This window comes from Trachypithecus francoisi, unplaced genomic scaffold (assembly GCF_009764315.1).
Source record: "Trachypithecus francoisi isolate TF-2019V2 unplaced genomic scaffold, Tfra_2.0 Lachesis_group6, whole genome shotgun sequence".
Classification (NCBI taxonomy): Eukaryota; Metazoa; Chordata; class Mammalia; order Primates; family Cercopithecidae; genus Trachypithecus; species Trachypithecus francoisi.
Genome location: NW_022681471.1, coordinates 49,264,206 through 49,291,377, shown reverse-complemented (window position 1 = coordinate 49,291,377; position 27,172 = coordinate 49,264,206). Strand labels below are relative to the sequence as shown.

At 41.1% G+C, this 27,172-nt stretch overlaps 1 protein-coding gene and 1 long non-coding RNA gene across 7 annotated transcripts in view; one reads left to right on the top strand and one right to left on the bottom strand.

The window, feature by feature from the left end:
• Window positions 1–10,800: 10,800 nt before the first annotated feature.
• TCEAL1 (transcription elongation factor A like 1) lies at window positions 10,801–13,059 on the bottom strand. 6 transcript variants are annotated; one of them, XM_033202121.1, is made up of 3 exons: window positions 12,947–13,059; window positions 12,181–12,248; window positions 10,801–11,857 (listed from the first exon to the last, which is right to left on the bottom strand). In XM_033202121.1, the coding sequence occupies exon 3, from the start codon at window positions 11,823–11,825 to the stop codon at window positions 11,346–11,348; it is 480 nt and encodes a 159-aa protein (XP_033058012.1). In that variant the 5' UTR covers window positions 11,826–11,857; window positions 12,181–12,248; window positions 12,947–13,059; the 3' UTR covers window positions 10,801–11,345. The 6 variants fall into 6 exon arrangements, with proteins under 6 accessions (XP_033058012.1, XP_033058010.1, XP_033058011.1 ...); XM_033202119.1 differs by lacking the exon at window positions 12,947–13,059 and adding an exon at window positions 12,716–12,848 and having other exon boundaries at window positions 12,169–12,248; XM_033202120.1 differs by lacking the exon at window positions 12,947–13,059 and adding an exon at window positions 12,716–12,848.
• The window catches only part of LOC117078560, a 42,887-nt gene continuing 27,859 nt past the window's right edge, over window positions 12,145–27,172 (top strand). Inside the window, exon 1 of the long non-coding RNA XR_004435017.1 lies at window positions 12,145–12,270. This is a non-coding gene — a long non-coding RNA (uncharacterized LOC117078560). The remainder of the gene's footprint in view (window positions 12,271–27,172) is intronic.

The window sequence follows — 27,172 nt, the reverse complement described above, 5'->3', positions numbered from 1 at the left end:
ATTAATTTCCTGACATTATTTTTGCTGCTAAGATTTTTAGCATTTACCTAAATTGGAGATGATAGATATTCACATCTTGGGCCCTCAACAAAAGGCAATCATAATGATTTCTCATATATCTACTGAAGTATGGCAGGTTAGGAGAGACACAAAGGCCAACTGCAAGGTAAGAGTACTTGTTCTCTAGAAACCTCTGGGAATCTTACCATTCCTGAGTATCTGCCATGTGCCGCACATGGGGACAGCTGCTTTATGTGGGCTGGCTGGCTAACCTTTATGCCCCCTCACCAGTGTGTGAGGTAGGGATTGTTACCAGGTAAATAGGAATTTGGAGAAGATAATGTCTAGTGTGGACGAGTTATTAGAGAAAAATTCAAAGAACAGACTGGGTGTGGTGGCTCACGTCTGTGGTCTATAATCCCAGCACTTTGGGAAGCCAAGGTCAGCAGATCACTTGAGTCCAGGAATTTGAGATCAGCCTGGGCTACATGGTGAAATTCCATCTCTACAAAAAATACAAAAATTAGTTGGGCATGGTGGCACGTGCTTGTAGTCCCAGCTACTCAAGAGGATGATTGAGCCTGGGAGGTCAAGGCTGCAGTGAACCATGATCATACCACTGCAGTCCAGTCTGGGTGACAGAATAACACTCTGTCTCAACAACAACAAAAAAATCAAAGAACAAGTAAATGACCAAATTAGTCTGCTTTATTTTCTGATTTTGCCTTGTCATTCTCCTGTTCTCAAAGGCCCTGGCATTTAGGGCTCTTCAGAATCCAGCCTGAATCACAGATTCTAAGCTTTGTCATTCAATTTTCCTCTGCTTCAGCTAAAAGAGACCCCCGTCATCATTGTGACTCAAACATACTTTACACTTACTTCTGTGCCCTTGCTGTGCCATTCTTCTAGAATGAGTAATTCTGCTAGGCCTGGTAGCATAAAGGTCTATATCACATAAAGGCTTTGCTCCTTGGGATATTTCAGGAGCATGAAAATAGACCACAATTTCTAAGAACCATTAGTAGCCAGCCCTATGACAGCACAGGCTTTACATCATCATGTTTCTGGAGAAAACCAGCTAGTACAGCTCAGGCTAGTGAAAAAGGGATGCTTGCAGAATATTACGGACCCATTTGTTTGTAGTTTGTGTCTGGTTTCATCACTTGATATGGTACATACAGATCTCCTTCACTTTGAATATCTTTGACCTCTTCTCCTATCCTTCCTTACACGTCCTCTTATGTTATAAGTTCCTCAATTTCTTTTCATTTGTTCTTTGGATAATACATGAGGACTTTTCTTCTGCCAAACTGAGCATAGGTAGAAAAATTTCCTTCCTACTGAAGAAGATCATAGCCAGCCTTATCCACAAAAGGCTCCTAAGCTGATATGCATTAAAAAATGTCTCCCCTGAAGAATAAACACAGAGGAGAGACATTCCCAGTCCTGTTACAGAAAGAATGTTAAGACCGTAATGACATACAAGATACACAATGAATTGCTGCATTCAATCACTTGCACCATCATCTCTTATATATTCTTTGCATTGCATATTTGCCACTTATTTTTATTTATTTATTTATTTTTGAGACAAGGTCTGTCTCTACTGCCCAGGCTGGAGTGCAGTGGTGTGATTTTGACTCACTGCAACCTCCACCTTCTGTGCTGAAGCCATCCTCCCACCTCAGCCTCCTGAGTAGCTGGGACTACAGGCGCACACTACCATGCCCGGCTAATTTTTGTATTTTTAGTAGAGATAGGGTTTCACCATGTTACCCAGGCTGGTCTCAAACTCGTGAGCTCAAGCAATCCACCTGCCTCAGCCTCCCAAAGTGCTGGGATTACAGGCATGAGCCACCACACCCAGCCACATATTTGCCGACTTAGTAATAACCAACCTAACACCTGTTTGAATGAAGTCAAATTGTCATTTTTGCACATCCCTGAATTCAGAATGGATTTTGAAAATTTACAAATATATGTTTATAAGTGCTATAAGGATACAATTCTATAAATCTTCTGTTGAACTCATTTATAGGTGAGAAAACAGAAACAAAGAGAGATGAAATAAACTGCTAAATTCATCTAGCAAGAAAAAAGGCCACGAAAAAGGTTGGCCTTGGAACCCACACCTGTGGATTCTCAGCTGTTCTTATTATACTCCATAATGAGCTGTAAAATTCAGGAGGGCCTTGCTCTCAATGTTGCACCTTCTAAAGTTATTCAGAATGTATTTCAAGGTTCGGCCCCTGTTGAATGCTGCTCCGGGAAAGTGGGCTCCAGCCACGTTTGCATACAGCCAGGGTGGGCAGCACAGATCTTTTCAGGAAGCAGGAGCTGAAAGTATCAGAAGGCAGGCAGGACAGCCATGCAGGAAAGGGAGAAGGGAGTCAGCACTGGGCAGCTGCTGCCATGACAACAGTATCCAGGGGGTGTGGCCTTTCTCTGGGGGATCTGAGAAAGCCCAGGGTGGGTTTCTCCTCCAGGGATTCCTGTTGCTGGGGAGGCTGCACTTCTGTGGCAGGAACAGAGCCCTTCTTCTTTGTGAGTCCCCTTGGTTTCACTTTGCAGGGCCTGTCTGCCTGGACTTGAGGAGTTCTGCCCTCTCCAGCCCAGAGGCTCCCTCTGTGGCTGCTGCCTCTGCATTCTTTCCTAATGGCACTAATGGCAGTACCTGCTCTCAGACTTGCAACTGTTGACTGCAGCAGGCCCTGTCCAGCCTGTGGCTCTCATGGGCTCCTTCCCTACCCCTGCCCCAGGGGAAATACCCAAGTAGGAAAAGCAATGACAGAAACCTCCTGTTTTCTGTTTCTGCTTGTGGCCTCATCCTAATTGGGGCCTAAAGACACACACACACACACACACACACATCCTGTATATGCTCAGAGAAACAAGGAGGGGGCTCTGAGGAAAGGCCAGGTAGAAACTCAGGCTGTTGGAAATGCACAGGGACAGGGAAGGTGGGTCCAGACCTGGGCTGAAGGGAGACAGTACCAGGCTTGGGTCTGGGCAAGACTTATGTTGTCATTCACTCCCTGGAGGCTCTGGAGGTGTGGCAGCCTCCTACCTCTCTCCTTGCTTCTATTTGTATCATTTTTTCTCCCTAAATGGTGGGGGCGAGGGCTGTGGTAGAACCATGAATGAGGTCCCTTCCAGCTCTAGGAAGCTATGATTTCATCCTGCCCACCATGCTGAGGAGGGAGGAACACCATTTGGCCTGAATGGGGACCACCTGCAGACTGTGGCTGCTGCTGCATTTCCCGGAATCCAGACAAGCTCAGAGCACAGAACTCATTCTATTTTGGCCTTCCCTGCTGTGCTCTAACACAGTCATAGCTTACTCTTCACTTCAGGTAGTCATTAAAGGGCCAATAACAACCTCAGTCTGAGGTGTGGGTGACAGAGGTTGGAACAGAGATGAGTCAGTCCTGGATATTTGGTTCAACAAGCATATATTGAATGAGTGTTCTGTCCTTTATCCTGTATATGCTGATGAGTAAGCCACAAATGTCCTTGAGCAGTTCATTAACTTATAAAGGATATACGTGCTTAAACATAGTTTTAGTACATAATAATGAAGTCTAAGTCACCGGATACTTCAGGAAAGAACACCTAACTCATCTGAGAGTAAGTGGTACTTTAGTTGAGTTTTAATTATTTAATAGAATTTTGCTGAACAGAGAATGGAAGGGCAGTCTAGACTGAAGTAGCAGCATCAGCAAAGGCATGGAGGCCTAGCCTCAAAGGCTTTACTAGACCAGACCAGTCAAAGTCTCAAGAATTCAGATGACAAATGTCCATTACAGAAGCCAGTTTGGCAGTGCCCCCTAAATGCACCTTATGACCCAACAATTCCACTTCTAGTCACCAATCCTAAGAAATGCACAGATATACAAGGAGGCATGAACAAGAAAGGCCATTGCAGCATGTTTGTAATAGTAAAGCACTGGAAACATAAATCTCTATAATTAGGGAATACATTGCAGTATGTTCGGAGTCTGCAATGGGTGCAGCAGCTACATACGAACTAGATCTATAGGTAATAATATAGATAGATTTCCAGGATATACTATTGAATGAAAAAAGAACATTTTGCTGAATGAAACGTAGGATAGGATGCCATTTATCTAATATCATTTCAAGCCTATGAATAGGTATGTATTTATATTTATATATGTGTAAGTATATTATGTGTACATGGCATCTATTAATTTTTTTATAACATATAGTATATAAGTGTATATATATATATATATATATATATATATATAGTTTCTTATGTGAGTTACTCCTCCATGTACTTTGCCCATTTTCTATTGGGTGAGCAGTTTTTTACTTTTAAAAGATATTATGTCTAAATCTATATGTTTAAATATTTCATTACAGTTTCTCATGTGCCATTTAACATTCTTTGAGATACATTTTTTACTTTAAATATTTTAAAAGAGATAATGCTTTATTAATTTTTCTGATTGTAGAAGCATGCTTGTGGCATAAAAATTCAAACCCTGTAACAGTGGGGCATGAGCAGAGTGTTCACAAATTTTCTGACATCTAAAAGACGAATGCCACTAGACTCGGCAATGAGAAAGAAAGTGTGAAATTTTAAGAGCAAACAAAGCATAATGGTCTGACTTAAGAGTCAGACAAATTTGAATTCGAATACAGGTTCCTCCACTGACTGGCTGTGTGACCCTGTGTAAGCCACCTTAACTTTTCGGGGCTTCAGTTTTCTCATCTATAATAAGCAATACCTTCCTAAAAGTGTTAAAAGGATTAAAGGAAACTCCAAGTATGAAGTGTCTGTCCCAAAACAGGTGCTTGACCATTTTAAATTTATTTCCTCAACTCCAAAAAAGCCAGTGATCTTTCCCTCGCCTTATGCTTTTTGGGGAGCCCGTCCATACATGTGGCCCTCAGACATAGGTCTGAGACCAAAGAGCACAATTTTATTTTCATCACTGACATCACCATCAAGGAGTGTGGTTGATGGAATACTCATACAGATGAATGTCATGGCACATATGTAAATAAAAGTAAGAGAATAAAGAAAATAGGCCAGGCGCGGTGGCTCACGCCTGTAATCCCAGCACTTTGGGAGGCTGAGGTGGGTGGATCACGAGGTCAGGAGATCAAGACCATCCTGGCTAACACAGTGAAACCCCATCTCTACTAAAAATACAAAAAAAAAAAAAAAAAAAAAAAAAGACGCATGGTGGCACGCATCTGTAGTCCCAGCTACTCGGAGGCTGAGGCAGGAGAATCGCTTGCACCCAGGAGGTGGAGGTCGCAGTGAGCCGAGATCGTGCCACTGCACTCCAGCCTGGGTGACAGAGTGAAAAAAAAAGAAAAAAATATATATGCTCTGTAAGATATAATTACATATGTAAAAATGAATACATAAAGGCATTTAAATGTATTTTATATATAATATAATATACATGTATACTTTATAACAAAGTAAATGGATTGAATACAAAAAAGGAGATATACACACAATGTAAGTACATGCTCCTCGATATTAATAATTATCTTCTCTGGGTAGAGGAAGTATAGGCATATTCTTCTTACACTTTTCTGCATTTCCATATATTTTCTAGTAGAAACATATAACTTCTACAATCAGAGAAAAAGTGAAAATAGTATAACACAATTCAGTTTAAACACACATACATGCACACACATACATGCACATGCTTATCTTGACTTGAGACAAGGAAAAACCACCTAACTATATGTTGCTTCTTGGGCCACCTCAATCCCCAAGAAGAGCCTGATACTTGTGTGGGTCCAGTGTGAGTCGGGGTTGAGACATTCCCTTCCCAAATATCAAGCCTCTCCACCAGCTCTCCTCTCAGTTTCTCTCCTCCCTGCTCTCCTTTGTTAGCCATGTTCGACCCACAATTCTGACTGTGGTCACCGGGTGGCACTTACTTCTATCTGTAAACATTCTCCTGAAACAGGTATTGTCTTGGTAAAAAAAAAGTTTAAAGAAAAAGTTTATTTTTTTTACACACAAGATATGAACCAGTGTGTTCAGTAGAATCCTACTTCTGTTTGAAAAATACATATTCATGGAAAAGGATAGAAGAGCATAGAGTTGCATTCTTCATTTAATTCAACAAATACTCCTGGGTCACTTGCTATGTTCCTAGTATCATAAGCCAAATTGATATTTCCATTCTAATCTCGTTTCCAAACTTCAAACACATATCTAACTGCCTGCTAGACATTTCTACCTGGAGTGAGATAAAAATGCGAAAACTCACCCAAATCCACAAACCAACAAGAATACCATACTCAGTAAGTCTAAATCAATGATTCCCTCAGCCCTAAAAAGCTACCATCTAAATTGGTGGTCGTGTGGTAGAGTGGTAAGAACACAGAATTTGACGCAAACAAATCTGAGCTAGAAGACAGGATCTGCCTCCTATTTATCTGTAAAATACTATCCCTCATTTGTAAAATAATTATTTGTTTAGATTAGTATTTCCCAATGGGGGAAGGAGTTGTCTCTGGTCCTTTTCTAGGGACCCTGAGCCTGATCCTTTCTATGCTGCTTCACCACTCTGGGGAGTTCCCAGTCATATGCATTGTTCCCTAAGAGCAGGGGGACCCTGGTTAATAGAGGATTCTCTCTCCATGATCCTGGACCCTCAATGCTTTCTGCCCTGGGGTTGGCCAGGCAAGTTACTGCTTGGACATGTGATAGAGATACCAGCCCTCTGTGTGGGCAGGAAGGTGGCGAGAGGCTGTCTTAGTCCATTTTCTGCTGTTATAACAGAATACCTGAGACTGGATTGTTTTCTTTTTTTTTTTTGAGACAGGGTCTCTATTGCTCAGGCTGGAGTGCAGTGGCACCATCATGGCTCACTGCAGCCTCGACTTCCTGGGCTCAAGCAATCCTCCCACTTCAGCCTCCCAAGTGACTGGGACTATAGGCACACACCACCATGCCCAGCTATTTTTTTTTCTGCTTTTTGTAGAGACGGCATCTTACTATGTTGCCTAGGCTGGTATTGAAATCCTGGGCTCAAGCGATCCTCCTGCCTTGGCCTCCTAAAGTGTTGGGATTATAGGCATGAGCAACCGTGACCAGCTCTAGGATAATTGATAAAGAATAGAAACTTATTATCTTACAATTTTGGAGGCTGGGAAGTCCAAGATCAAGACACTGACATCTGGGATGGGCCTTCCTATTGCATTCTTACATGCAGGAAGGCAGAGGGCAAGAAAGAGGAACCTTGTGTTTTCATGTGGCAGAAGAATGGGAGAGAACCCATTCCTGCAAGCCCTTTTTATGATGGCATTAATCCATTCATGAGGGTACAGCCCTCACGACCTAAAAACCTCCCATTAAGCCCCATATCCCACATCCCTGTTTCACTGAGGATTAAGTTTCCAGCATATGAATTGTGGGAAACACATTCAAATCATAGCAGAGGCCCAGGGGCTCTGGATGCTGCTGACCCTCCACCACCAATGCCTTAAAAAGCATCTTCACACCAATTCACAGCTTGACTGTCCTGGCTCCCAAGTCGTGAGCTGGGCCTGCAGTGCATGGAGGTTTTCAGATAGGAGGTGACACCCCTTTTCTCCTGACTTGTAGGATCACATGTGTTTGCAAATTCCCTTTATCTGGGGTCTCCAGTACTTCAGGGTCTGTACTGACTCAGACATCAGATGCACTGCACCAGGCAGACACAGAGCTAAAGTCTTTGCAGAACCAACCAAACAGGCTAGGACACATTAAGGCCCTTCTGGGAGCCTGAGCAAGGTGGGTGGGAGAGGGATGGGTGAGGTTTTGTGTGCTGTCTAACCCCATTTTTGCCCCAGTCTTCTTGGGGCTACTTCACTGGACTCTGAGAGAAGGGTCAGCCCCTTCTGCTTCAACCCCAAGTTACCTGGTCAGATCTGTTCAGACATCTGTTTGCTCCAAGACTATCCCAATGAATGTTTCCTGCCAGGATGCTTTGGGGCTTTATCTCCTCTCCTGCAAAATGTTCCCCAAAAGAGAAAGGGAAAGGGAGGGAGAGGCAAAGTGCTCTGACCTGCAATGGGGCAGTCAGTTCTCCTCCTCCAGGTATGCCTGTGCAGGGCAGCTTGGCCATTAGCCTAAGAGGGCCCTGTGCCTGCTGTAGGCTGGAGCAGAGAAACAAAAGTCAGACCCACCCCAGAGGGGAATGTGGCCTGAGTGAGCCCTTCCACCTCCTGCCTAAGCACCACCACTCTTAGCGTTAGGGGGATGGATTTATCCTCTCTTATAAAACTAATTCCGGTGAGCCTGGAACCTGATCTCACTCCAGCCAGAATTCCAGTTTGACCAGCACCCATTAGGCTGCCATTGGCCTTGAAGAGTGTTCTGGGGACATGAAGAACTCCCCCAGTGGCACTGTATGGTAAAAATATAAAAACAAAGAAAGCCAAGGGTACAGGGCTGGCTCAACCGTTTTTTTGAGATTATTACTAAAGGAGAACTTTGAATTTACTTCTGATGCATTTTACTCATATTGAAAGTATGGAATGTAAGGCATTATATAACATTAGTCATAGAAAATACATTTCTATTAAGTTGTCTCTTAGGTTTTAATTTTGTGTAAGGTCTTGCTTTGCTGTAAGAAATCTAAATTTTATGTTATAAAATTGGTAAGACTATCGTTAGTTGCTTACTTAAAAATATGCTTGCAGGCCGGGCGCGGTGGCTCAAGCCTGTAATCCCAGCACTTTGGGAGGCCGAGACAGGCGGATCACGAGGTCAGGAGATCGAGACCATCCTGGCTAACGTGGTGAAACCCCGTCTCTACTAAAAAATACAAAAAACTAGCTGGGCGAGGTGGTGGGCACCTGTAGTCCCAGCTACTCGGGAGGCTGAGGCAGGAGAATGGCGTCAACCCCGGAGGCGGAGCTTGCAGTGAGCTGAGATCTGGCCACTGCACTCCAGCCTGGGCGACAGAGCGAGACTCCGTCTCAAAAAAAAAAAAAATATGCTTGGATGAGTCTTTCACCCTTTTAATTCTGACACAATTATTTATACTTTCTTCCATTTACATCATAGTTTATTATCAATAAAATCAGAAGTATACCATATATGCCAGTGACTATCCAACTTTTAGTTTGCTAATTTATAAAAAAGCAGATTTACTGGGTCTGGCATAGAAAATAGGTTTCTGCATTTTTTATAAGAGAAACACTGATATATAAAATATTTAAATAATTTTAATGTTGAATTTCAGTTAACAATCCCTCCTTCACCATGTTCCTTTTGGAACTGCAAATCATAGCTCTAGAGAAGTCAACACAGTAAAGCTTATATAGTCAATCAAAGTGAATCTCAGAGTTTATGACTGGGTCATAATTTTTAATCATTATTAACCACTCTCTATTTCTAGCACTAACAGGATCAATAAAACAAAATCTTAGGATTTATAAAGGTAGCTTAATAGAGAAATCATATCTAATATATATGTTTATGTACATATACATATATAGTACTTTTTTTTTTTTTTTTTTTTTTTTTTTTTTTGAGGCGGAGTCTCGCTCTGTTGCCCGGACTGGAGTGCAGTGGGCAGATCTCAGCTCACTGCAAGCTCTGCCTCCGGGTTTACGCCATTCTCCTGCCTCAGCCTCCCGAGTAGCTGGGACTACAGGCGCCCGCCATCTCACCAGGCTAGTTTTTGTATTTTTAGTAGAGACGGGGTTTCACCGTGTTAGCCAGGAAGGTCTCGATCTCCTGACCTCGCGATCCGCCCGTCTCGGCCTCCCAAAGTGCTGGGATTACAGGCTTGAGCCACCGCGCCCGGCCTTATAGTACTTTAATGTTGTAGAAACTAGTTTTGCAGGTGTCTTGCTGATATGGAGCAGTGTAGAAGGGGAATGTCCTAGTTTGAGCCTAAGCATTATCTTCATCTTCAATTTATACAACTTGAGCAAGTCAGCTGAATTGGCAAGGCAAGCTTGCCAGAAGCCCCTGAGAGGGAACTCACCCTAAGGCCAGTTAAACAATTAAAATGATAGTTATCCTTGGATATTTGGGAGGGAAGTTCCAATTCTGAGTACATAGCATGGTGTCTGGCTCATTAATTTTGTCTCCTAGACCAGGACCTAGTGGAATCATGTTTGAGTCAGGTGGAGAAAAGGTGGACTCATGTTTGAGTCCAATGGAGAAAAGGAAGGTTCTAAATGGGAAAAAAAAAAAAAAATGGAAGAACTATTTTACTAAGCATTTTTTAAAGACATTGAGGTCTAAGCAGCATTGGGATGGTAGCCTCCTAGCTAAGTGAAATATCAAAGCTGGAAAAAGGGCATTCATATATCTGCAGGAGATACAATTCAGCTTGGGCCCAACAGGGACTCCAGAGCAATCAGTGAGGCTTTGTACCTTAAGCACTCCAGCATGTCAGCAGGGATGAGAGCCAGTGGAAGGATCAGGACCCAGGAGAAGGAACAGCGGTGCCTAGCAGATACTGTAAGAATCTTGAGAGTACAGCAGGATATGAATAGAATGTGGCACTCACTTGGAATCTCACTGGAATTGTTTGTGAGCACAAGTGAGATCTCCTTTGGGTACCCTGCCTATGTCTGCAGGGAATCTATAGGGGTCGGGGGTCCTGCCTGTGCAGGTGGAATAAAGACCCCAAACACAGCTCACACAATCTTTTTCTCATCTGGTCCCACAGCAGCACTGTAAAGCAAGTATTATTCCTATTTAAATGAGAACAAAATGACTATTAAATATAATCAGTATCTGGCTTATATTTGTGCCTAAGAGATTCAGAAAAAAACATAGTATTCACTTTTTTTAAGTTCTGACAAGTATTTATTAAGTGCCACATTGTCTTTATAAGCTGATTGACAATTTTTTTCAAAATTGGGTGATTTTTTCATTATATATTTTTGCAACACAAGTAAAATGTTTGTCTTGAAAAAATGAGAAATTCAGATAAAGCAAAATTTTAAAAAATCACCTATTATCTTACCACACAACCACTGTTATGCCTTTGAAGTATATACTTTTAGTTTTTTCTTTGCATATTAATATATAAATATACATTTTTTACAAAAATGGGATACAATATATACCATTTGAAAATTGCTTTTTTCGTTTCACAATATATAATGTACATCTTTCATGCAAATGTATAGGACTTATGATTGAAAGAGGGAAACTTGTAAATTTTAGGGGGAAACCCCAACTTTAAGCGAGTTACAAGCTAAACATCTAAAATAAATCCTCACAAAAAGTTAAAATTCAGAATATGGGAAAAGGCATTAAGAAAACGCACAGGAAGTCCAGGTGGCAATGGCAATACTATTAGCAGGCAAAACAGAATTAAAGGGCGAATACATTAAATAGGATAAGGACGGCTCCGTTTTGCCTTCCAATGCATTATCATCAGTTTGTTTCTTACTCTTTTCATCTCTTCTAGCTCATCTGCTGCCTGTATCATCTCCTCATTGCTTAAATTTCTGCCATGTATGTCCCCTCTAAATTGCGGGCGAGAACGAGCCAACCTTTCTTTAAAGCTTCCTTCTTCAAGCTTATGTTTTCCTACTCCACAAGGAGGCTGCTCCATGGGAGGGCGCCCCTCAAACAGGTCCTTCCTGGAAAGGCCCTCCTGCGGAGGGCGCTCCTCCGAGAGAAGTATCTCAGGCAGGAGCTCAGGCAGGAGGTCCTCAGGAAAGAACTCCTCCTCCGAGGACTGCTCCTCCGAAGACTGCTCCTCCGGGGACTGCTTTTCGGGAGAGTGCTCCACCGGAGGCCTCTCCTCATCGGTCTTGGGCGCGCTCTGCGGCTCTTCTTCATTTTCTTTGCGTGGTTTGTCCATGTTGGGAATTTTCTTCTTGAAGCACAGTTATTCTTAGGAGACAAGAAAGGCAGAATAGAGTCAGAATACTAAGTGGCTGGACTAACACCCAGACCGTGGGTTCCAATACCTGCCTTTTCCTGATTCAGGGCCCAGGCCCTCAACCTTGCGCTTTCCCAGAGGCTCTCCGGCTCTCCCGACTCCGCCGCTTCCCGGTCGCCCCCTCCTTCCCGAAAGCCCACCATTTTCCCAGCAGGCTTTGCTACAGGCCTCGCCCGCAGTGACAGGGGCGGGACAGTGCGGCCTGCAGACTCCATGCCTTTCGGCGTCCACCCTCGCGCCCCAGTCCCGGTCCACTGCGTACCCCTTCCCTGACCTGGACCTTTCCGGGCCGTGTGCTTCTAGTCGTCCTCTCCTCGAGGTGCCCCGCTGTGACCAGCAGACCTGCACACAGACGCAAGACAGGGTAGGGGGCGGGGAGTGGGGAGGAGGGACGGACTGACTGACACCCCCCACCCCCCACTTTCTGGGCACCAGTCACTGTCTGCACGACCCCCACCCCTCGGGTTCTCCTCTGGTCTCAGACCCTGCATCAAGCTTCGTCCTCCGTGCCCCCACCTCCCCGCCCCGGAAAGCTTGCCATTTCTTCTCAGATGGGAAGTGGAAGGGAAGCATTCTTAGAAACTATTTCCAAGTGTCTGTACCTCCCTCCCGGGGGACGGGGGAAGCACTCGCCTCCCCACCCCGCCCCCAAGACCACCATATTTTGCACATAAATATGGGCGCGGGAGGCGGGGCTGGAGCGTAGGGAAAGGCCTGGACTCCGCCATCCCGATTCTGTCAACCCCATTCCCCGGGTTACTAGGCAGCGCCGACACTCACACCGATTTAAGAGGGTAGAGGGAACTTACTTCCTTCTGCTTTCCCTCTCGACCAAAGGGTAATAGGGAGATGGTGGACAGGCAAAAAAAGACCGGGACGAGAGGGACTTGGGCAGACATAGGCTCCTGGTCACGTGAGGGGCGCGCGTCACTGCCGAACTCAGATCCCCAGTTACCACTTTGACCTGCGGCCTTGCCGCAGCCACCTGCTAGTGCCTGCTAGTGTTCCCTGACCCAGACACACCAGGCATTGTCACTCACCTCTCTTTGTATTTGCCTTTTCCTGGTTGCCAGAGACGGTCCGCATCTAGTCTCGGGTAGTATTGCCTCTTCCTCTGTGCTACTTCCCCTGGTACCACCTCTTTCTCCCCTCCTCCCTTCCTTAGCCACCAAGGCCCCTTATTTCCCCTGCAGTTCAGATCCTGCACTGACATTTGACTATTCACCTTCATAATAGGTGAATATTATATATCCTTATTATAGTATTATATATCCTTATATCCCAACACTCTCAGTTTTAATCCACATCCATATCTCCATCATGTCCATTTAGGCTCATTCAGCATGTTTTCATCTCTTGTCACTTTCATGGGAGACAATCTTTCACTTTTTCTTGACATAACATTTTGTTTTTTTTGAGCCCCCAGACCTAAATTGGTAATCATTCAGTTCTAGACCTCTAGAAAGAGTTAAGTTTGTAAAGTTTGTAGATCTAAAAAGACTGAATACTTTAATTTTCGTAAATCAAATACGCATTTGTCCGTGTGTGTATACACACATATATATGCATGTATACACACTGAATATATTATATATTAAATAATTTATATTTACATGTGTACATATATATATATAAATTATTCAGTAGTTATTCATAATAGAATAAATAGATTTTACTGGGACTCTCAATCCTTAACCAGCCACCTCTTGGTGCTTCTGGTTGAGGAAGTTTATATTAATTCACTAAATCGACAAATATTTGAGTTCTGGGACTGCTGGACCCCAAAAGATAGATGCAGCAGGGAGGGCATTCCGTATTAATCTATGCAATAATTCTGTTGACCACATACTGAGTAGCAGGACTACAATCATGCTAGCATTTTCAATTGTCATTGCAATATGTATTTTTTTTTATCTAATGGTATTTTATGATCTTTAACCTTATGCCTGCCTCTCACCTACTCATATCAGCCTGGATGCTACTTTCTTATGCAGATGCTCTTTCCCTTCCCTTTGTGTTTTACACTTCCAGGGTAGATGGCCATCTGATCTGTGGGGATCCTGGGATTTTGTTTTAAAGCCAGGCTATTTAGTAAGTTTCTGAACAGAAATTCATGTGAAATTTCCGCTTTTAAGAACTGTTGGCCGGGCGCGGTGGCTCAAGCCTGTAATCCCAGCACTTTGGGAGGCCGAGACGGGTGGATCACAAGGTCAGGAGATCGAGACCATCCTGGCGAACACAGTGAAACCCCGTCTCTACTAAAAAAATACAAAAAACTAGCCGGGCGAGGTGGCGGGCGCCTGTAGTCCCAGCCACTCGGGAGGCTGAGGCAGGAGAATGGCGTAAACCCGGGAGGCGGAGCTTGCAGTGAGCTGAGATCCGGCCACTGCACTCCAGCCTGGGCGACAGAGCGAGACTCCGTCTCAAAAAAAAAAAAAAAAAAAAAAAAAAAAAAAGAACTGTTGCTTTTCTCCAACATCTAATTAATTTTGTGTTGAGATGGCAGTTAGACAAATATTAGTTTACCTTCATATCTTCTTTATAACTGTTTTACTTTCCAATTTCTCTGTGGCATACGTCTTTAAAACCAAGTTTCACTATGCCTTCTTATTTTTTCATCAAGGGTTGGTTTCTCATTTGTATAGTTTCTTTCCTAGAGAAGTCCCATTTCATTCATTTCTATCCTCATTCTTCTTACATCCTGTGATGGAGAACTCACTACCTTATAAGATATCTTATTGAAATCTCAGAAAGTTCTAATCATTCAGAATTTTAAAATTAATTAATTAATTGACTTTTGCTTCTGTTGAGTTAAAATCTGCCTCCCAGTAGTTTACACACATTGGTCCTGGCTCTGCCCTTTGGAGTGGTACAGAACAGGTATAAAATAATAAAAGTACCTTTCATCCTTGACGGCTTAAAATTGCCACAGCTTCTATTCTGGTTCTTTCCCCCTTCCATTCTGTGAGACACACTAGGCAATCTACTCAATCTTTCTGTGACTCAGCTTCCTCATATACAACATTGGAGACAATAATAGTACCTATCTCATAGAATTGGTATGAGGAATAACTGAGTCAATGAGTCAACCTATGTAAAGGACCTGGAATAGAGCCTAGCACATAGAAAGCACTCTATAAGCATTAACTATAATAATAGTAATAATAATAGTATGACATAGTGCTAACAATACTACTAATTAACATCCTTTTAATATTAAGATTAATTGTGCACTTTATGCCAGGCATTGCACTAAGTATTTTCATAAGATATCTGACATAATCCTTAAAGAATTATGTTCTCACCAAGACTTTTTTTGGGGAGTTTAACCTCCCCAGTTATTTCAGCCATTTCTGATGTGTCATATTTTTTCAAAGTCATGCATTATTCTACACGTTCCTGAATGTGTAAATGTCTCTGAAAACACTGAATATTCTGCCTAGTGCAGAATGGAGTGATCTTATCACCTCCTTCATTTTAGAATAGGTGCTATACATCTATAGATGCATCCTAAAATTATAGTAGATTTTGTGAATGCCGTATCACACAATTGAATCCAGTTTAAGTTGCAGTCAACTAGACCCCTCCCTTATTTCATACTTCAAGCTGTTAATCCACTTCTGTAAATCTTTTTAGTTTTAACTGAAGTATAGAAGCTTCTGATTTTTTCTGGGTTAAATTTTGTCTCGTTAGATTCACTCCCTTAATCTTTGAATCCAGATTCTATCATTCTGTATATTAGCTGCAAATCAGTAATTTAAAGCATGCCACTAGTACTAAATAGGATGATAAGGTCAGCAAACTCAGGAAAGATCTATAGGTATCTCAGCAGAGAGTTCTGACTCCAAGTGAAAAAAATTTCTTTTCCTTATTGCATGTGGAAGCCAGGAGTATGCCCTGCCGAGCTAGTTCCCTTCCTCTCCTCTCTCATGTGGCTTCTCAGATTGCTTGCTTTCTAGTGCTGCTAATAGAAGACACTATAGTCCTTGAAAGCTCCTGAACCGGTATAAATTAAACTTTGATGAGAACTTAGTAACTATGGAGGGCAGATAAGGAGGTGTGAGGAAATAGAAGCAGGAAAGGAGGAATGAAGACCGAGTCTCCATGTGGGCTCTAAGTCTGCCCAGCAGTAGCTGATCTTGGGTTCCCTTAAGAGAAAGGACTCTCAAGAAGGAATGAGGTAAAGGTGGTTCTGCCACCAAATGACAATCATCTGTTACAAAGAAATGTGGTCTGCTACTTGTTTGTGTAGGGTTGGGGTGGGGCTGTCCTTCTGATGGATTTGATTTGATACCCTTGACTTAGGTCCCACGAGGGTGTATTGCTCGGTCCATTATTACTAATGAGGGTTTAAGTGTTTTGAAACCCATTTCAAAAGTGTGATAACTGAGCTCTGGGAGGTGACAAATTGTTCCCATGGAAACACAGATGATAGTAAGTAGCTGAGATGGGATTTAAAACCTAAGGCTAGGTGCAATGGCTCACACCTATAATCCCAACACTTTGGGAGGCCAAGGTGGGAGAATAGCTTCGGCCCAGGAATTCAAGACCAGCCTGGGTAACATAGTGAGACCCTGTCTCTAGAAACAATAAAAAAATTAGCCAGGCATGGTGGTGCACCCCTGTGGTCCCAGGTGGTCCCAGTTCCTTGGGAGGCTGAGGTTAGAGGCCTGGGAACTCAAGGCTTCAGTGAGCTGTGATTGTGCCACTGTACTCCAGCCTGGCTGATAAGAGATTCCATCTGAAAACAAAACAAAACAAAAAAACAAAACATAGGCAGTGTGGCATGAGTGACTGTACCTTTAACCACTATGAAAACTGCTCCTGGGCAGTGGGCTACACCCACATTTACACACAGCACTGGGCAGCTGCTGCCATGACAATAGTCTCCAAGTGGTGTGGCCTTTCTCTGGGGGATCTGAGAAAGCCCAGGGTGGGTTTCTCCTCCAGGGATTCCTGTTGCTGGGGAGGCTGCACTTCTGTGGCAGGAACAGAGCCCTTCTTCTTTGCGAGTCCCCTTGGTTTCACTTTGCAGGGCCTGTCTGCCTGGACTTGAGGAGTTCTGCCCTCTCCAGCCCAGAGGCTCCCTCTGTGGCTGCTGCCTCTGCATTCTTTCCTAATGGCACTAATGGTAGTACCTGCTCTCAGACTTGCAGCTGTTGACTGCAGCAGGCCTGTCCAGCCTGTGGCTCTCATGGGCTCCTCCCCTACCCCTGCCCCAGGGGAAATACCTAAGTAGGAAAAGCAATGACAGAAACCTCCTGTTTTCTGTTTCTGCTTGTGGCCTCATCCTAATTGGGACCTAAAGACACACATACATACATACACACACACACACACACATATCCTGTATGTGCTCAGAGAAACAAGGAGGGGGCTCTGAGGAAAGGCCAAGTAGCAACGCAGGCTGTTGGAAATGCACAGGGACAGGGAAGGTGGGTCCAGACCTGGGCTGAAGGGAGACAGTACCAGGCTTGGGTCTGGGCAAGACTTATGCTGTCATTCACTCCCTGGAGGCTCTGGAGGTGTGGCAGCCTCCTACCCCTCTCCTTGCCTCTATTTGTATCATTTTTTCTCCCTAAATGGTGGGGGCGAGGGCTGTGGTAGAACCATGAATGAGGTCCCTTCCAGCTCTAGGAAGCTATGATTCCATCCTGCCCACCATACTGAGGTGGGAGGGCCTTTGCTTAGGAACACCATTTGGCCTGAGTGGAGACCACCTGCAGACTGTGGCTGCTGCTGCATTTCCCGGAATCCAGACAAGCTCAGAGCACAGAACTCATTCTATTTTGGCATTTCCTGCTGGGTTGCAACAGAGCCACAGCTTAGCCTTGGCCTTTCAGGGACTTTTACAAGCACCCAGAACAACCTCAGCCTGAGGTCTGGGTAGGAGGTTGGGACAGAGGCAGGGCTGGCTCCATAATTTGCAGGGCCCAGTGTAAAATGACAATACAAGGTCTTTATTCAAAAAGCAAGAAAAAAAAGTACCATTGAAGGTAATAAAATATAAAGCTTTTTTTTAACGTCATTTTTTTTATTTTTTAAATATAATTCTTTTTTTAGAATAGTTTTAGATTTACCAAAAAATCTAGAAAATAATACAGTGTCTATATATTCCAAACCCTGTTTCCTCTATTTTTAACATCTTACATTATTATGGTGCATTTGTTATAATTAACAAACCAATATTGGGACATTATCATTAATTAAAGCCCATACTTTATTCCCATTTTCTTCATTTTTACCTAATATCCTTTTTTTCTGTTCCAGGATGCCATCTAGAATACTATATTACTTTTAGTTGGTATGCTGTCTTAGGCTTTTCTTGGCTGTGCTCTTAACTGGAATTACACTGAATAAATGGATCAATCTGGGGAGAATTGCCACTTTCACAATACTGAGTCTTCTGATACGTGAACATGATATTATACTTCATTTATTTAGGTCTTCCATAATTACTGTCAGTGATGTATTATAACTTTCAATATAAAAGTCATCACATATTTAATAAACTTTATTTCTAATTATTTCATGCTTTTTGATGCCTTTGCAAGTGGTACTTTAAATTTTTTGTCTACTAATTGTTTATTTCTAGTATATAAAATATATACTTGATTTTTGTATATTGATCTTTTATCTTTAGATCATGCTAAATTCACTTAGTAATTCCAATAAGTTTTTGTAGATTCTTAAGGCATTCTATGTACATGATCATGATTTTTTCTGTGAATAAAGACATTTTTACTTCTTCCTTTCCTATCTACGTTTCTTTTCTTTTCTTTTTCTGCTTTTTTTTTTTTTTTTTTTTTTTTTTGAGATAGAGTTTTGTTCTTGTTGCCCAGGCTGGAGTGCAATGGCACGATCTCAGCTCACTGCAACCTCTGCCTCCTGGGCTCAAGTGATTCTCCTGCCTCAGCCTCCCAAGTAGCTGGGATTACAGGCATGCACCACCACACCCAACTATTTTTTGTATTTTTAGTAGAGATGGGGTTTCACCATGTTGACCAGGCTGGTCTCAAACTCCTGACCTCAGGTGATCCTTCGGTGTTGTCCTCCCAAAGTGCTGGTATTACAGGTGTGAGCCACCGTGCCCGGCCTCTACATACCTTTCTCCTTGCCTTATTGCACTAACTAGGATTTCCAGTACATAGTTGAATAACAGTGGTGAGAACTGACATCCTTGCATGATCCCCTATCATAAGAGGAAATAATTCTTCCACTATTAAGTGTGATGTCAGCTGTGATTTTTTTTTTTGATAGATACCCTATTTCAGGTTAGAAATTTCCTTTCTAATTGTTTCCTGAGAGATTTTATTGACTTTTTTCAAATGCTATTTCTGTATCTATTGAGGTGGTCGTATTTTTCTCCTTATTATGTTAATATGTTTAATTAAGTTGACTTCCAATTACTTGACCAACTTTGCATTTTTGTAATAAACCTCACTTGGTCATGATAAATATATATATATACTTTTTATTTACTGCTGGATTCAGATTCCCAAAATTTTGTTAACAATTTTTTGCATCTATAAACGTAATGTCTATAGTTTTCTTGTAATGTTTTTGTATTGGCATCAGGGTAATTCTGGCCTCATTATATAGAGAGGAGGCCTTTTCCTTTATTTTCTGAGAGTTTATTTGACATTTGTGTTATTTCGGCCTTAAATGTTTGATAGAATTCACTAGTGAAGACATCTGGGCCTGGAGTTTTCTAGGAAAGTTTTTAATAACATTAATTTAATTTTATAGATATAGACAATGGTATACTGGAACTGGCCTATACCAGCTATTGAGAGCTGATTGTCACTATCTCTTATCAAATCTACATTCAGTGATGATACATTGATTGATTAAAATTGGCCATAGTTTACACTTTAGAAGTCAGATACTCTATGAATCAGGGTTTTTAATTTCTTCCAGAGACCAGGTGGTTAAGCACCAGTCTTCTGTTCAGGTTTTCTATTTATTTTTTGAGTGAGCTTGGTAATTTGTATCTTTCAAGAAATTTGGCCATTTTATCTACATTATTGCATTTATTGGCATGAAGTTATTCGTAATACTACCATGCTGTCCTTTAAATGCTTAGAGAATCTGTAATAATGACCCCTTTTCATTCTTTTATTTTTTTTTTAAAAAACAGCTTTATTTAGTTGTTGTTCACATGACATAGAGTTCACCCATTGAAAGTACAGTTCAGTGGCTTTTAGTATATTAAGAGATATGTGTAACCGTCACTACAATCAATTTTAGAACATTTTCATCACCTCATAAAGAAAGTTTATACCCTTTGGTTAAGACTCTCCACCCTCCATCCTCCCCAACCCTAGCCAACCATTAATCTACTCCTTGTCTCTATGGAATTGCATATTCTCTGTATTTCATATAAATGGATCATGCAATATATGGTCTTTTGTGATTAGCTTCTTTCACTTAGCATAATGTTTTCAAGGCCCATCCATATTGTAGCATATATCAGAACTTCATTTTTAATGACCAAATAGTTTTCCATCATCTAAATATACCACATTTTGTTTATGCATTTATCAGTTGATATACATTTAGATTCTTTTCACCTTTTGGCGATTATGAATAATGCTGCTATAAACATTCATGTAAGTTTTTGTGTGGACATATATTTGTGGGGTTTTTTTCTCTTGGGTATGTAACTAGGTCTGGAATTGCTGGGTCATATGGTTACTCCATGTTTAACATTTTGAGGAACTGTCATTTTACATTTCCACCAGCAGCATATGAGGGTTTACATTTATCCTCATCCTCACCAATGCTTGTTATTATTTGGATTGTTCATTTCTGGTAGATTACAAGTCTGATGAAGTGCTCTGTGAGGGCAGAACATTATAAGGGATTAGTGCTCTTATAAGGAGGCCTGAGGGAACTTATTTGCCCCTTCTACCATGTGAATACACAGCTAGAAGGTGCTATCTATGAACCAGAGATTCAGCCCTAATCAGGCACCAAACCTGCTGGCACCATGATCTTGAACTTCCAGCTTCCACAGCTGTGAGAAATAAAATTCTGTTGTTTATAAGCTACCCAGTTTATGGTATTTTGTTATAGCAGCCTGAATGGACTAAGACAGAGGTTGTTTTACTTCTTCCTTTCCAATCTGGATGTCTTTTCTTTCTTTTTTTTGGTCTAACCTCCGTGGCTGGAACCTCTAGTGCAATGTTGAATAGAAGTGGAGAGAACAGACATTCTTGTCTTGTTCCTGATCTTAAGGGGAAAGCATCCAGTCTTTCATCATTAAGTATGTTGTTAACTGTGTCTTTTTCATGTATACCCTTTGTCAGGTTAAGGAATTTTGCTTGTATTCCTCATTTGTTGTGTGTTTTTATCATGAAATGGTGTTGAATTTTGTTGAACATTTTTTTCTGCATCTTTTGAGATCATCATGTGGTTTTTGTGCTTTATTCTATTCATACGGTGTTTTACACTGATTGATTTTTGAATGTTAAATCAACTTTGCATTCCTGGGATAAACCTCACTTGGTCATATTGTATAATTCTTTCTATATGATGCTGGATTTGTTTGAAATATTTTTTGAGGATTTTTGCATCCTCAAAAAATCTACAGCATAAGAGATATTGGCTTGTAGTTTTCATGTGGTATCTTTGTATAGTTTTGATAACAGAGTAACACTGGCCTTATAGAATGAGTGGAGAAATGTTCTCTCCTCTTCTATTTTTTATAAAAGTTTGTGAAACGTGAATATTAATTTTTCTTTACATGTTTGGTAGAATCACCAATGAAGCCATCTTGGCCTGGATGTTTCTTCATTGGTAGTTCATTCTCTTTATTTGTTATAGGTCTATTCAGATTTTCTATTTATCCGGGAGTCAGTTTTGGTAGCGTGTGTCTTTCTAGGAATCCATTTATTTAATCTAAATAATGTAATTTATTGGCATACAGTTATTCATAGTGTTCCTCCATAATCCCCTTATTTCTGTAAAGTCAATAGTAATGTACCCTCTTTCGTTTTTGACTCTAGTTGTTTGAGTCTTCTCTTTTTTTTTCCAGGCTAATCAACTTAAATGTTTGTTCATTTTGTTGATCCTTACGGAGAACCAGCTTTTGTTTTTATTGACTTTTCCTATTATTTTTCTATTCTTTATTTTAATTTCCGCTCTAGTTTTTATTATTCCCTTCCTTCTGCTTGCTTTAGGTTTAGTTTGCCCTTCTTTTTCAGTGTCTGAAGGTGGAAGGTTAGGTTATTGATATGAGATCTTTCTTCCTTTTTCTTCTTGAAGATCTTCTTCTTGAAGAGTCTTGTTATGTTACCCAGCTGGTCTCAAACTCCTGGCTCAAGTTATCCTCTCACCTCAGCCTCCAAGTAGCTGGGACTACTGACACATGTCACTGCGTCCAGCCTTCTTTTTTACTGTAGGCATTTACAGCTATAAATGTCTTTCTAAGCATTGGTTTAGACGCATGTTGTAAGGTTTGGTATTTTGTATCTTCATTTTCATTAGTCTTAACATATTTTCTAATTTTCCTCTTTATTTTATCTTTGATCTGTTGGTGATTTAGGAGTGTGTTGTTTAATTTCCACGTATTTGTGAGTTTCCCAACTTTATTTCTGTTATTGTTTTCTACTTTCATTCTATTCTATGGGAAATACTTAGAATTATCTCTAATCTTTCAAATTTATTGTGGTTTGTTTTATTGCCTAGCATATGGTCTATTCTGCAGTATGTTCCATGTGCATTTGAGAAGAACGTATATTCTTTTGTTGGGTGGAATATTCCATATATGTCTGTTTGATCTAGTTGGTTTATAGTGTTGTTCAAGTCTTCTATTTCCTTGTTGATCTTCTGCCTAGTTCTTCTATCCATTATTAAAAGCTGAAAGTCCCCAACTATCCCAACTATTATTGTTGAGTGGTCTGTTTATCTCTTAATTTCTGTAAGTTGCTTCAGGTAACTGTTTTTTTTTTCTTTAGACAGAGTTTCGTTCTTATTGCCCAGGCTGGAGTGTAAAAGCACGATCTCGGCTCACTGCAACCTTTACTTCCCAGGTTCAAGTGATTTTCCTGCCTCAGCCTCCCAAGTAGCAGGGATTACAGATGTGTGCCACCACACTTGGCTAATTTTTGTATTTTTAGTAGAGATAGAGTTTCACCATGTTGGCCAGGCTGGTCTCAAACTCCTGACCTCAGGTGATCCACCCACCTCGGCCTCCCAAAGTGCTGGAATTACAGGTGTGAGTCACTGCACCCAGCCCTCTGGTGCTCTTTTGTTAGGTACATATATGTTTATAATTATTACATCTGCCCAATGGATTAACCCTTTTATTATTATACAATGTCCTTCTTTATCTCTACTAACACTTTTTTTTTGTTGAAGTCTGTTTTGTCTAATATTACTGTGGCCACTCCAGAAAGCTGGCTATAGTAATATCAGACAAAATGATGTATCTTTTTTCATCCTTTTACTTTCAGTCCATTTGTATCTTTGAATCTGAAGTTTGTCTGCTATAGACAGCAAATGGTTTGATCTTGGTTTTTTAATTTCCATTTTAACAACTGCCTTTTATTGGATAGTTTAACCCATTCAGACTTAACGTTATTGTTGATTTAGTTGGATTTATACCTGCCATTTTACTTTTTGTTTTCTGTAGGTCTCCTGTCTTCCTCAAATCTTCCTTTACCACTTTCTTTTGCATTAACTGAATATTCTCTAATATAGCATTTTAATTTTTAAAATGATTTTTAAACTATACTTTTTAGTTATTTCCTTAGTGGTTGCTCTAGACTTACCATATGTATATTAGCTTATCAGAATCAGCTTCAGATTTATACTAACTTAATTCCAGTGAGATATAGAAATGTTATTTCTATATCATTCTATTTCCTTCTCCATTTTTTGTCATATTATTGTTATGTATGTTACAACTATACTACTGACAAACTCAACAATACATTATTATGATTATTGCTTTATATAAACATGTATTTTAAAGAAGCTGAGAGAAGAGAGGAGAACGAGTATATGTTAATAGCTTTTGACCTTCTTAGATATCATGTTTAGATCTCTTCAGTTGGTTCCTATGGATTTCTTGTTGGGATTAATTCCTTTGCTAATGTAATATTTAATGGTGTTCCACATTTCTCTGAGGCACTGTACATTTGTGTTTAGTCTTTTCTTCTCTTGGTTATTCAGATTGCATAATCTCTATCAATTTACCTTCAAGTTTACTGATTCTTTTGGCAGTTCAAATGTAATACTGAATTTTTCATTTTACTGTACTTTTGAATCCCAGAATTTCGATTTGTTTTAAAAATAATTTATATGTTTTTATTGATATTTTATCTTTGATGCAACATCATCATATCTTTCTTTACTTCTTTAATCATGGTTTCTTGTAGTTCTGTGAACATATTAAGAATAGCTACTTTGAAGTCTTTGTTCAAACTGACATATGGACCTCCTAGTGTCTGCCTTTTTCTGGTATATGGGTTATACTTTCCTGTTTCCCTGCAAATCTCATAAATTTTTGTTGAAACCGAGATTTTGGATAATATATTGTAGTACCTCTGGGTACTATTTCCCTCTTCCCCATCTGGAGCTTTTTACTGATATTTGCATATTTATTTGTTTAGTGATTAGCTAGATTATTTTAGTAAAGTCTGTGCTCACACAATGTGAAGCCTCTTATGTTGCTCACCAGAAGACTCAACCTTGGTTATGCCCACAGTCACCTTTGGCAGGGCTTTCCTTGACTGTTTCTTTCCCTGACCATACCCAGCTATTTAGCTCCACTAATTGCCTGCTGATTGCCCTATTGTTTTCAACAATGCCCTGGGGCATAAATGATTCCACAGACAGATTTGTTCTAATCCCAATAGGTCTCCTCCCAGCTTTCTCTGTCCCAGGTTGTCTCCAGCAAACTAGTGGGCCTACAGCTTAGTCTGCATCTCCAGAGAATCTACCAATGTCCTCTCAATTGCCTTTCACCATGTGTAGTGTTTTCTGGCACCATTTCTGACATCAAATGTGTGGTGTTTTCTAACACATCAATTCTCTGATTCTCTGGCACCAACTGGGTGTCCTACAATTCAATTTAATTCTGATATTAATTCCTCAGAGTTAGTGCAGACCCTACAGTTTAAGGGCTCTGAAGTATAAGACTGCCCTCCACTTCAGATGGCAGCTGCAAATGGGGTGCCCAACCTACCCACACTTCAGCCTGGGCTACTACAAATTTGAGGGTTCTGTAAACCAAAAAGTGACTGAGGCAGATCTCAATTGATTAGAGGTTTATTTTGCCAAGGTTGAGGACACACCTAGGAAAATGAAACACAAGTGGCAGTAGCATTGGTGACCTGTGGTTTTCTCAAAGAGGGCTTTGGGAACTTCAATATTTAAAGGAGAAAGAGCAAGCAAGAGGGGAAGAAAAAAAAGGAGGATGGGTAGGCAATGAGGCAAGTGGTTACATTCTTGTGAGGCTCTGATTAGCACTCAGTGAATCTACATTTTACATATAAAAAGAAGGGAGTAGAGGAAAAGTCAATTATGCATTCGTTTCATGCTCAGTAAATCTACATTTTACATAAGATTAAAGTAAGCATGTGAAATTACAGCTATTTGGGAACAAAAGAAGGCAGTTTTTGGATGACTCAGTTCCCAAGCTTAACTTCCCTTTTGCCATAGTGAGTTTGGGATCCTGAGAGTCTATTTTTTATTCACAGTTCTCATGACTCCCTCCTTGAGTTCAGTAATTTACTGGAATGACTCACAGAACTTAGAAAAGTGCTTTGCTTACTATTACCAGTTTATTATAGAGGATACAACTCAGGAAGAGCCTAATGGAAGACATGCATAGGGTAAGATATGGGGTATATTTGGCACAGAACTTCCATGCCCTTTCTGGGTGCTCCATCTAACCAGTACATCAATGTATTCCCAACCAAGAAGCTCCTGAGTCCCATCATTTAGGGATTTTAATGGAGGTTTTATCGAATAGGAATGATTTATGTAATAATTGGCCACTGGTAATTGAACTCAATTTTTATCCCCTCTCCAATCCCTGGAGGTCGGGAGCAAGGCAGAAAGTTCCCATCCTCTAATCATGTATTTGGTCTTTCTGGTATCCAGTCCCCATCCTGAAGCGATCTAGGGGTCTTACCCTAAGTCACCTCATTCGCATAAATTCAGGAATAGTCAAAAGGGGCTCATTATGAATAACAAAAGACACTCCTATCATTCAGGAAATCCCAAAGGTTTTAGGAGCTCTGTGCCAGGAACTGGGGACATTGGCAAAATATTTACTGTATTATGTATTTTTAATATACCATGCACCACAGCCTCCACTGTTTTTGAGAGCTCCCTTGAGCTTGGACTTCTCCATATTCTGTTGCAAATGGATTATTTTTCTTTGGGAAAAAATTTAGAACTCTCCATTTTACATCCTGCTTCCCTCCCTTCCCTCAGGCAAAATCTCTGAGCCGTGGCTCTGGTATTTGTAATATGTATCATAGGTTATCACAATCTACCTTCAAATAATATTACAGCTATCTCTCAGTATATCAGGGGATTAGTTCCAGGACCCCCTCTCCCCAGGATACACAAATCTATGTATACTCAAGACCCGGAGTTGGCTCTGCAGAACCCACCTATGTGAAAAGTCAGCCCTCTCTATATGCAGGCTTCACATCCCACAAGTACAGTATTTTCCATCTCAATTTGGTTGGAAAAATCCACATCAAAAAACACAGGTCAAACCTGTGTTGTTCAAGGGTCAACTGTAAATGATTTCATGGATGATGGAAGAACCCTACAACTGTGCATTCCCTCTCCCATCTTTTTTTCTATTGTTGTACGTATTAGGGTTCTCTAGAGGGACAGAACTAATAGGATAGATGTATATATAAAGGGGAGTTTATTAACGAGTATTGACTCACACAATCACCAGGCGAAGTCCCACAATAGGCCATCTGCAAGTTGAAGAGCAAGGAAGCCAGTCTGAGTCCCAAAACCTCAAAAGTAGGGAAGCCGACAGTGCAGCCTTTAGTCTGTGGTCGAAGGTTCAAGAGTCCAAAAACTGAAGAACTTGGAGTCTGATGTTTGAGGGCAGGAAGCATCCAGCAAGGGAGAAAAATGTAGGCCGGAAGACTAAGCCATTCTAGTCTTTCCACGTTCCTCTGCCTACTTTTTTTTTTTTTTTTTTTTTGAGACGGAGTCTCGCTCTGTCGACCAAACTGGAGTGCAGTGGCTGGATCTCAGCTCACTGCAAGCTCCGCCTTTCG